This window comes from Mercenaria mercenaria, chromosome 17, assembly GCF_021730395.1.
Source record: "Mercenaria mercenaria strain notata chromosome 17, MADL_Memer_1, whole genome shotgun sequence".
Taxonomy (NCBI): Eukaryota; Metazoa; Mollusca; class Bivalvia; order Venerida; family Veneridae; genus Mercenaria; species Mercenaria mercenaria.
Genome location: NC_069377.1, coordinates 13,377,916 through 13,390,032, shown reverse-complemented (window position 1 = coordinate 13,390,032; position 12,117 = coordinate 13,377,916). Strand labels below are relative to the sequence as shown.

Sequence of the window (12,117 nt, the reverse complement as noted above, 5' to 3'; positions counted from 1 at the left end):
CATGGTTGTGTCAGTCAACGAAACTCAATCCCAACAAATGCAGAAAAGTCCTTATATATTGTCTTTAAACTTGACAAAGGGGCCTCCGTGGCCGAGTGGCAGACTTCAAATCACTTGCCCCTCATGGATGTGGGTTCAAGCCTCACTCGGGGCGTTGAATTCTTCATGTGAGGAAGCCATCCAGCTGGCTTATGGAAGGTCGGTGGTTCTACCCAGGTGCCCGCTCGTGATAAAATAATGCACGGAGGGGCACCTGGGGTCTTCCTCCACCATTAAAGCTGAAAGTCGCCTTATGACCTATCATGTGTCGGTGCGACGTTAAATCCAACAATAAATAAAATAAATTAAACTTGACAATGGTTCTACCAAGGTGCCTGCCTGCCCAGGATGAAATAATGCCCTAAGGGGCACTTGAGGTCTTCCTCCACCATCAGAAGCTGGAAAAGTAGGTATATGACCCCTAAATTTTGTGGTTGTGGTTCTCAACCCAACAGAAACGAAAAAAAATCAACCTGGTCTGTGTTGATGTGAAAAATGTTTAAAACCTAACAGGAAAATATTTTACAATATTTGGTCATAGAATGACATTAATAAGTTGATATTTCAGGATAAGGCAGACTCGGCAGAAGATTCTGATGATGACGAGGAGGAACTGGAAGTGTTGAGCAGCAGTTCAAGTTCAGAGACAGACTCTGATGGAAAAGGTTTGAAACTACAATACTCTTGATTGGAGGATTTATATATTAAAAAACAAGTTCAGTGGAGACTAAAAAATAAAAAAGTTCAAGTATCTAATATCTAAAGGAGTAATGATTTCTATTTTCTGTCTAAAACTATATAACTATGCTTCTTTTTGTTAGGCCTGTATTTTTAGACAGGTTTTCACTATTCAGTTTTTTGTTAGGAAAATCCACAGCTTTTAGTACATTTTGTTGAAAGGAAGTTAATTTTAATCAAAAAGAGATAAAATGTTAGGAAATAGGTTGGAAGAAGTTGATGTTTAAATGTTTTTTGTGTGTTTTGGCACTCAGTGGAGATGTTTTTGGATTATTGGAGTCAATGGGCAGGTAATTAGTGCTGACTTTGCAAGACTCAGTCTGGCATTGCATATTTTATTATGTAGATAAATAGGTGCTTTTGGTATTTTCAAGTGATTTTTGTTCATAGATTTGTTTTGTGCTCAGTCAATGTCTTTAGAGTTTTCTTTTTTTCTACCTCTTTGCACATATGTGCATATCACAAATATAATTTAACTTGTGCTCACATTTTTAAGATGAAATTTTTTCTCACTTAAATTCATTAAACTGAGAAACTGTGAAAGTTACAAGTGGTACAAACTTCTTGACATGTGAGTTTTGCAAGGTATCCTTATGCGTAACCAAAAATATTGTGCAGAATGGAGTAAACCGTTACAGCTCTTGATATAATGGAGAAAATCAACATTCCTCTTGTCATTTTACCAGTATCTAACACTTATTTCCCTCTACCATTTTTTTCAGTGTCGTATATAGATTCTGTGCCAAACTTGATGGAGTATAAACCTGTTGAAAAATTTAACCCAAACCACAGACGGATTGCTTAAAGTTTCATGAATCAGAAGTAGATTATTTGAGCCGCACCATGAGAAAACCAACATTGTGGCTTTGCGACCAGATGGATCCAGACCAGCTTGGTCAGGATCCATGCTGTTCGCTTTCAAAGCCTATTGTAATTAGAGAAACCATTAGCGAACAGCATAGATCTTGACCAGATCCATGCAGTCCTGGTCTGGTTCCATGCTGGTCGCAAATGCACTATGTTAGTTTTTTCATTGCGCGGTTCATTTGTGTAATACTGCGCTTATATGAATGTGTTTTTTTTTTCATCGTGCATTAGTCTGAATCTTAAAGGCTTAGGTTTTGACTGGTTATTAATACAGTTGATCAGAAGCAATCAAAATGTTGAATGTGTTTTGTCGGTAGATATAGCAGAAAATGTGTGCTTCACTTGTTTTTGTTCGTAGGTTTTAAACCTATTTATAGTATGTAATAATCATTTTTACTGTTAGAACTCTTTACTCAATATATTACTTTTCATTTGTATATGTGATGCTGTTGTATGTTGTGAATCTTTGTACTGAATGTTGTTGTTAGTTCAGTGTATGAACTGTAAGAGTTTTCTCCCCTTGATACTCTTGTTTTTGTTTAGAAAGTGTGTTCTCTTGCGCAACATTCTGTTAAAAAATTGATGCGAATATAAGAGTGAATGTTTACAATGTAGGAAAATTTAGAATGTCAAACAGTTAATGTTTTATGTCTCTTCACAATATTGATTTTTAGCCAAAGGAGATCCGTTAAAGAAAAAGTGGTGATTTGCTAGAAAAGAATATTTGTCATTTTCTGCTATGCAATTTATATGTTAATGTAGTCAGAAAGTTTCAGAATATTTTGTAATTATTGTATTTGTTATGGTGAGCTTGTTGGTATTTTATTGTTATACCCCCACCAAACATCTTTGGAGGGGGGTATATAGGAGTCAGTTTTGACGCGTCCCATCCCGTCCCGAAATCTATTATCTCAGTTATTACTAAATGGATTTGATTCAAACTTAAAATAGATGTTCCACCTTATCACCCACATCATGTGACACAAGGTGCATAACTCTGACACCAAGTTTTCATGAATTATGTCCCCTTTTACTTAGAATTTAAGGTTAATTTTGTTTACTTTTCACTATATCTCAGTTATTACAAAATGGATTTGATTCAAACTTAAAATAGATGTTCTACCTCATCACTCACATCATGTAACACAAGGTGCATAACTCTGACACCAATTTTTCATGAATTATGCCCCTTTTTACTTATAATTTAAGGTTAATTTTGATGTATATTCACTGTATCTCAGTTACTACAAAATGGATTTGATTTAAACTTAAAATAGATGTTCCACCTCATCACCCACATCATGTGACACAAGGTGCATAACTCTGACACCAATTTTTCTTGAATTATGTCCCCTTTTACTTAGAATTTAATGTTAATTTTGATATATTTTCACTATATCTCATTCTGTTGGCTTAGAGCCAAAGGGAAGTAACCATCTTTTTAGCTCACCTGAGCAATGCTCAGGTGAGTTTTTCTGATCGCTCGATGTCCGGCGTCCGTCGTCCGTCGTCTGTCGTCCGTCGTCTGTCAACATTTAGCTTGTGTATGCGATAGAGGCTGTATTTTTCAATTAATCTTCATGAATATTGGTCAGAATGATAACCTTGATGAAATCTAGGCCGAGTTCGAAAATGGGTCATTTCGGGTCAAAAACTAGGTCACTAGGTCAAATCAAAGAAAAACCTTGTGTATGCGATAGAGGCTGTATTTTTCATTTAATCTTCATGAATATTGGTCAGAATGATAACCTTGATGAAATTTAGGCCGAGTTCGAAAATGGGTCATCTCGGGTCAAAAACTAGGTCACTAGGTCAAATCAAAGAAAAACCTTGTGTATGCGATAGAGGCTGTATTTTTCATTTAATCTTCATGAATATTGGTCCGAATGATAACTTTGATGAAATCTAGGCCGAGTTCGAAAATGGGTCATCTCGGGTCAAAAACTAGGTCACTAGGTCAAATCAAAGAAAAACCTTGTGTATGTGATAGAGGCTGTATTTTTCATTTAATCTTCATGAATATTGGTCAGAATGATAACTTTGATGAAATCTAGGCCGAGTTCGAAAATGGGTCATCTCGGGTCAAAAACTAGGTCACTAGGTCAAATCAAAGAAAAACTTTGTGTATGCGATAGAGGCGGTATTTTTCAATTAATCTTCATGAATATTGGTCAGAATGATAACCTTGATGAAATCTAAGCCGAGTTCGAACATGGGTCATCTCGGGTCAAAAACTAGGTCACTAGGTCAACTCAAAGAAAAACCTTGTGTATGCGATAGAGGCTGTATTTTTCAATTCTTCTTAATGAATATTGGTCAGAATGATAACCTTGATGAAATCTAGGCCGAGTTCGAAAATGGGTCATCTCGGGTCAAAAACTAGGTCACTAGGTCAAATCAAAGAAAAACCTTGTGTATGCGATAGAGGCTGTATTTTTCAATTGATCTTCATGAATTTTGGTCAGAATGATTGCCTTGATGAAATTTAGGCCGAGTTCGAAAATGGGTCATCTCGGGTCAAAAACTAGGTCACTAGGTCAAATCAAAGAAAAACCTTGTGTATGCAATAGAGGCGGTATTTTTCAATTGATCTTCATGAATTTTGGTCAGAATGATATCCTTGATGAAATCTAAGCTGAGTTCGAAAATGGGTCATCTGGGATCAAAAACTAGGTCACTAGGTCATATCACGTAAAAACCTTGTGTATGCGATAGAGGCTGTATTTTTCAATTGATCTTCATGAATTTTGGTCAGAATGATTACCTTGATGAATTTAGACCAAGTTCGAAAATGGGTCGACTGGGGTCAAAAACTAGGTCACTAGGTCAAATCAAAGAAAAACCTTGTGTATGCAATAGAGGCTGTATTTTTCAACTGATCTTCATGAAATTTAGCCAGAATGATTACCTTGATAAAATCTAGGCCGAGTTCGAAAATGGGTCATCTGGGGTCAAAAACTAGGTCACTAGGTCAAATCGAAGAAAAACATTGTGTATGCAATAGAGGATGTATTTTTCAATTGATCTTCATGAAATTTGGTCAGAGTGATTGCCTTGATGAAATCTAGGTCGATTTTGAATATGGGTTATCTGAGGTCAAAAACTAGGTCACTAGGTCAAATTAAAGAAAAATCTTGTGTATGCGATAGAGACTGTTTTTTTCAATTGATTTTTATGAAATTTGATCAGGTTGATTGCCTTAATGAAATCTAGGTCGAATTTGAATATGGGTCATCTGAGGTCAAAAACTAGGTCGCTTGGTCAAATCAAAGAAAAAACTTCTGTATGTGATAGAGGCTGTATTTTTCAGTTGATCTTCATGAATTTTGGTCAGAATGATTGCCTTGATAAAATCTAGGTCGAGTTTAAACATGGGTCATCTAGGGTCAAAAACTAGGTCATATCTAAGAAAATGCTTGTTTTATCGCAAGAGACCAATTTTTTGGTCCAATCTTAATGAAAATTGGTCAGAATATTTGTTTCCATGAAATCACTAGGTCAAACCTGTTTTACACTGTTATGGAGTGTATCTTAGGTGAGCGACCTAGGGCCATCTTGGCCCTCTTGTTTTAACTTTTGTACTGAGTTTCTTCCCCTTAAATTCCAGGAATTAGTCTATTTTTAGAAGTCCTATTTATAGATTTTCAATATTTTTGGTATTTTTCTAACTTTTTAGCTCACCTGTCACAAAGTGACAAGGTGAGCTTTTGTGATCGCGCAGCGTCCGTCGTCCGTCCGTGCGTAAACTTTTGCTTGTGACCACTCTAGAGGTCACATTTTTCATCGGATCTTTATGAAAATTGGTCAGAATGTTCACCTTGATGATATCTAGGTCGAGTTTGAAACTGGGTCACGTGCGGTCTAAAACTAGGTCAGTAGGTCTAAAAATAGAAAAACCTTGTGACCTCTCTAGAGGCCATATATTTCACAAGATCTTCATGAAAATTGGTCAGAATGTTCACCTTGATGATATCTAGGTCAAGTTCGAAACTGGGTTACGTGCCATCAAAAACTAGGTCAGTAGGTCAAATAATAGAAAAACCTTGTGACCACTCTATAGGTCACATTTTTCATGGGGTCTTTATGAAAATTGGTCAGAATGTTCACCTTGATGATATCTAGGTAAAGTTCGAAACTGGGTCATGTGCGGTCAAAAACTAGGTCAGTAGGTCTAAAAATAGAAAAACCTTGTGACCTCTCTAGAGGCCATATATTTCACAAGATCTTCATGAAAATTGGTCAGAATGTTCACCTTGATGATATCTAGGTCAAGTTCGAAACTGGGTTACGTGCCGTCAAAAACTAGGTCAGTAGGTCAAATAATAGAAAAACCTTGTGACCACTTTAGAGGTCGCATTTTTCATGGGGTCTTTATGAAAATTGGTCAGAATGTTCACCTTGATGATATCTAGGTCAAGTTCGAAACTGGGTTACGTGCCGTCAAAAACTAGGTCAGTAGGTCAAATAATAGAAAAACCTTGTGACCACTTTAGAGGTCGCATTTTTCATGGGGTCTTTATGAAAATTGGTCAGAATGTTCACCTTGATGATATCTAGGTCAAGTTCGAAACTGGGTCACGTGCCATCAAAAACTAGGTCAGTAGGTCAAATAATAGAAAAACCTTGTGACCTCTCTAGAGGCCATATTTTTCATGGGATCTGTATGAAAGTTGGTCTGAATGTTCACCTTGATGATATCTAGGTCAAGTTTGAAACTGGGTCACGTGCGGTCAAAAACTAGGTCAGTAGGTCTAAAAATAGAAAAACCTTGTGACCTCTTTAGAGGCCATACTTTTGAATGGATCTTCATAAAAATTGGTCAGAATGTTCATCCTGATGATATCTAGGTCAAATTGGAAACTGGGTCACGCGCCCTCTTAAAGTAGGTCAGTAGGTCAAATAATGAAAAACCCTTGTGACCTCTCTAGAGGCCATATTTTTCATGGGATATGTATGAAAGTTGGTCTGACTGTTCATCTTGATAATATATAGGTCAAGTTTGAAACTGGGTCAGCTGCTGTCAAAAACTAGGTCAGTAGGTCTAAAATTAGAAAAATCTTTTGACCTCTCTAGAGGCCATATTTTTCAATAGATCTTCGTGAAAATTGGTCTGAATGTTCACCTTGATGGTATCTAGGTCAGTTTCGAAACTGGGTCAAATGCGGTCAAAAACTAGGCCAGTAGGTATAAAAATAGGAAAACCTTGTGACCTCTCTAGAGGCCATATTTTTCATGAGATCTTCATGAAAATTAGTGAGAATGTTCACCTTGATGATATCTAGGTCAAGTTCAAAACAGGGTCAGGTACCTTTGAAAACTAGGTCAATAGGTCAAATAATAGAAAAATCTTGTGACCTCTCTAGAGGCCATATTTTTCAATGGATCTTCATGAAAATTGGTCAGAGTTTTTATCTTGATGATATCTAGATCAGATTCAAAACTGGGTCACATGAGCTCAAAAACTAGGTCACTGTATCAAATAATAGAAAAAATGACGTCATACTCAAAACTGGGTCATGTGGGAACAGGTGAGCGATTCAGGACCATCATGGTCCTCTTGTTTATTACCAGCCTTATGTAAAAAGTAAATACATTTTTCTGTGGTAACATGGGTCAGTAAGACACTTTTTTGTATTCACTTTTAGCGTATCTCTAATATTAGAGATTTTTTATATTTACCTCATCCCTCATCCAGGGCACATAATTATACTAGTATTACTTATATGTGGAAGCCCAGGATGAAGTACTCCAAAGACGAATAAACTTCTTTTTAAGTATTAAGCTTTTTTGACATTTTTATATTATTCTAAGTATTTTTAAGATTACTTATGTTGCCATTCTTCCGTGACAAGACCGTATGGTGGGGGTATGAGTCACTCCTGTGACAGTTCTAGTTGTTTTTGTTGTTGTTTCTTTTATATTACTATATTCTGTCAATTTGTATTCTTCTATCATATGAAAGAGTATTGTTGCAGTTCTGTTGAAACTTCAACCAGGGAATACACTGTGCCATTTCAGATGAATTTCCCTGAAAATAGTTAAGATTACCATTTAACTATTTCAGAACTTAAAATGAAATTGCAAAACAATTTGCTATATTAGAATATTAAGAATTTAAAACAAGAAGCATTTGGTAGTTAAGGGTGGTATACTGTAAAAGTCAAGGTCATTTGGATCAAATTTTGAAATAGTGACCGTTAAAGTTTTATGACAAGCTTCACAATTTCACTGGCTTCTTAACTGCTGACCCAAATATCATCAAACCTCACATAAGAAATCATTTTGGTAAGATAGAGTCATCTTTTGGTTTAGGGTCAAGTACCTCATCAAAGGTGAAGGTCATTGGGATTAAATATTGTAATACTGCTGGTTAAAACTTTCTTGGCAAGCTTCTCAGTTTCACTGTATCTTTTGTATCTTCTTAACTACTAGCCCTATGTGATCATCAAAACTCACATAAAGATTGTTCATGGAAAGGGGCAGACATCTTTTGGTTTCGAGCCAGGTACCAAAGGTCAAGATCACTGGGGCCAGATTTTGTAATAGTGTTTGTTGAAGTATTATGGCTCACTTCTAAATTTCACATATGTCTCGTAAATATATGAATCCCTCAGAAAAATGTATGTATGTACAGTATAAAGTGACTTTTTTAGCAAGCTTTTTGTGTAATATTTCAGACTCTGACAATATACATGAAGATCTAGCGGAGCTGACATGTGAAATCTCCATCAAACAGCGGCTTATAGAAGAGTTAGAACAGAGCCAGAAACGTTTATATGCTATGAAAGTACAGTATGAAGAGAAGGTTGAACTGTTAGTCACAAAAATCAGGGAGACGGAATCGGAGAGAGATAAAGTTTTATCTGGTATCGGTGAGTAGTTCTAAATGGAATCAAGGAGTTGGTGAGTAGGTTTATTAAGAATCAGGGAGAGGTAGTCTTATCTGAAATCTGTGAGTAGTTTAAATGATATCTGTGAGTAGTTATAGCTTGAATTTGTGAAGGCTTTTACTGGAATCATTGAGTAGTTTTAGCTAGAATCTGTGGGTAGTTTTAGCTGTATCAGTGAGTAATTTTAGCTGAAATCATTGAGTAGTTTTAGCTAGAATCTGTGGGTAGTTTTAGCTGTATCAGTGAGTAATTTTAGCTGAAATCATTGAGTAGTTTTAGCTGGATTCTGTGAGAAGTTATAGCTGAGATCTTGAATCAGTGAGTAGTTTTTACTTGAATCATAGAGTTACTTTAGCTGGAATCTTTGAATAGCTTTTACTGGAATTATTGAGTAATTTTAGTTAAAATTGTTGAGTTTTTTAGCTCACATAGTTCAGTGTGAAAGCTCATGATTTAGCGTAGGTGAACATATTCAATAATATTTGAAGTCATCTCTTGTTTTCTGGATTTTTGCATTGTTTATATTCCGGTATTCATGTTGACCTACGATCACACGCTGCTGTAAATGTTTTCAGGTAAAATTGAAACAAACAAAAGTGAACAGACCAAAAAGGTGAAAGAACAGTATGAAAGAAAACTGAATGATATGCAGAATGAGTTGAAGAAGTTACATGCTGCGAAGAAAGAACATGCCAGACTTGTAAAGAACCAGTCACATTATGAGAAACAGTTGAAAACACTACAACATGAGCTTGGTGAGATGAAGAAAACGAAGGTAAGCTTAATAGAACAGTGTTAGTGAAATATAGAAAAGGGAGATAACTAAAAGTCAAGTTTTTATGTCCCCATCTCGATAATAGCCTAAAGGTATATAGTGTTGCCTCTGTCAATGTGTGTTTATGTTTGTGTGGCTGTTTGCAAAATTATGCCTTGCTCAGAGCTTTGTTGTGTATAGTTGATTTTGTGAAATAACCTAGCAGGGACGACCTTTATAACAAAATTATGTGTGCTGGGTTATGAATGTCCTATGGACACATTTCTAGTCTTGCACTAAATTTTTCTTAACTATAAGTCCTGCTAGATTGGTAATTAGGGATATCCTATATTAGATGCCAATAATTAGGTCCAGTCGTTGTGCTGACTAGGTTTGTCTGACCAAAGCATAATGTAAAATCAACTTAGGATCTCCACTTATTTTTGCTGTAGGGCAGTTGTCAAGTTCTTACAAAAAATCTTGATACAGTTTTGGAACTAAGCTGTGGTCACTAACCAGGAAGTTTGAAAGACAACATTTTCATTGCTAAAAACAAAAGAGTTTATTAATTGAACAAGAGCAGAACCTGACGTGAACAACCAGCAAGATATGATTTCTATATTTTTGGTAGTTTGTGTTAATGGATTGAACTTCTGCGATATTGATATGTTCAGTTAATGAATTGAACTTCTGCGATATTGATATGTTCATTTAATGAATTGAACTTCTGTTGTTTTGATAGGTTCGGTTAATGAAGCAGATGAAAGAAGATGCCGAGAAAACTAAACAGTTTGAACTGAGGAAGAACAAAGAGATGGCCCAGCTCAGGAAGGAACAGATCAAGAAGGAGGGGCTTATCAGGACACTGGAGAACCAGAAAAGGCAAAAAGATATGGTGCTGAAAAGAAAACAGGAAGAGGTATGTCTTATTTGTAGTAGATAAGTCAGTGAATTGCATTTAATGTTAATATCTATAGTTATGTCTCCCACCACACAGTGGTGTGGGAGACATATTGATTTACTCCTGTCTGTGTGTGTGTGTCTGTCTGGCTGTCACAAAGCTTGTCCGCACTCTAAGTCGAACATTTCTCATCCGATCTTCACCAGACTTGAACAAAATGTGTTTGACCATAAGACCTTGGCCAAGTTCTATAACTAGCCAAATCCGCCTAGGCACTTTAAAATTATGGCCCTTGAATTACTGATTGGATCCAATCGTCTAGACCATCTAGACAAACTAGACATTCTTGATAAGAACCATTCGTCTGAACAATGCAGACAAACAAGGCAGTTGTGGGAGACATGCGCTTTTCTCAAAAGCATCTCTAGTTTTGAGATGATTTAGCCTCAATGACTGGGTGTTTAAAGTCACTGACTTGAGATGACTTGCTCCTTATCTCTGCGTTCTTGCCCTGTAGGTTGTCACCAGAGGAAGGTCGTTGGTTCTACAAGGTGTCTGCTAGTGCCTGATACAATGTCTGGCAGGGTTAGTGGGAGTCTTCCATAAAAAAATGTGAAAAAGAGGAAGTTGATGAAACTTGGCCTGGATGTTCCTTGGGTGGTCCTCTTTCAAAGTTGTTCATATGGTTGTGCTTGGGTGCACATAGGGGTGGCCAGAGCTAAAAATAGAAAAATCTAACAACATCTCTTAAACCGCTAGTCCGATACTCAGGTGAGGGATATAGGGGCATCATGGCGCCCTTGTTTTAATATTGATACTAGTTTGTTTACAAAAATATTAAGGTAAAAAGTGTAAAATAACACAGACACAGATGTATATTTGAGATAATTTGCTGACAAAAATAGTATGCAAATACAATTTCCATTCCAGCTTGCATCAAAGGTAAATCATATTGTGAACTACACATTTTGAATATCCAGATCACATAGTTTGCACAATATTATACAGATTGTAAATGTATGAATTTGAACAAACTAACAAGTATTTAATTTGTGCTATTGTCCATTTATTGTTCTGTGTATAATCAATTCTTATTGTGTGCTACTGAACTTACATACCCATTAATTTGTAAACAACATTACAATCTGTTGATATGCATTATTGCAGTACTGAAATTACTATAACCCAGATCTGTACACAAATTATTTTCAGCATAAAACAATAGTGATAATATGGCTAGCTTTTGGTGATGGGTAATTACTGTATAATTGAGCCGTGCCATGAGAAAACCAACATAGTGGGTTTGCGACCAGCATGGATCCAGACCAGCCTGCGCATCCGTGCAGTCTGGTCAGGATCCATGCTGTTCGCTATTAGTTTCTCTAATTCCATTAGGCTTTGAAAGCGAACAGCATGGATCCTGACCAAACTGCGTGGATGCGCAGGCTGGTCTGGATCCATGTTGGTCGCAAAGCCACTATGTTGGTTTTCTCATGCCACGGCTCATATATTCTTGCAATATGACATTTACAATGGGAAAAATCAGTATCTATAAAATGCTTAGCTTCTACTGACAATCAGCATGTCAGATGTAAGCCCACCATTAGATAAAGAGGGTATTAAAATTAAGCATTGTCTTACATGCTTAGAAACTACCAAACATCCACTGCAATGTCTTGCAAACCTATATCCTGGGAATGCAGACTGTAGCAAGGAGTTATACCACTCAACATACATTATCAAGGCTGTTACCACAATCTCGACTAGACTAGTTATTGCATGTGACCAGCCTCTATATGCTATTGCCAAACAGATGGTGTGGAGTAGGCCACTGAAATATGACTAGAATAAGGTTTTGGTCACACTATAAAGATAGCCGCATGGAAGCCTACTTGTGACCTGGTAGGCAGTAGTGGATGGACAGCTCC

At 36.6% G+C, this 12,117-nt stretch overlaps 1 protein-coding gene across 1 annotated transcript in view; it reads left to right on the top strand.

Annotated features, from left to right (window-relative positions):
* Positions 1–12,117, top strand: part of LOC123536424 (kinesin-like protein KIF21A) — a 102,932-nt gene that overhangs the window by 25,919 nt on the left and 64,896 nt on the right. The window contains exons 13-17 of the mRNA XM_053528754.1: positions 608–704; positions 8,322–8,516; positions 9,110–9,309; positions 10,031–10,207; positions 11,120–11,131. Coding sequence (XP_053384729.1) covers positions 608–704; positions 8,322–8,516; positions 9,110–9,309; positions 10,031–10,207; positions 11,120–11,131 — 681 coding nt within the window. The remainder of the gene's footprint in view (positions 1–607; positions 705–8,321; positions 8,517–9,109; positions 9,310–10,030; positions 10,208–11,119; positions 11,132–12,117) is intronic.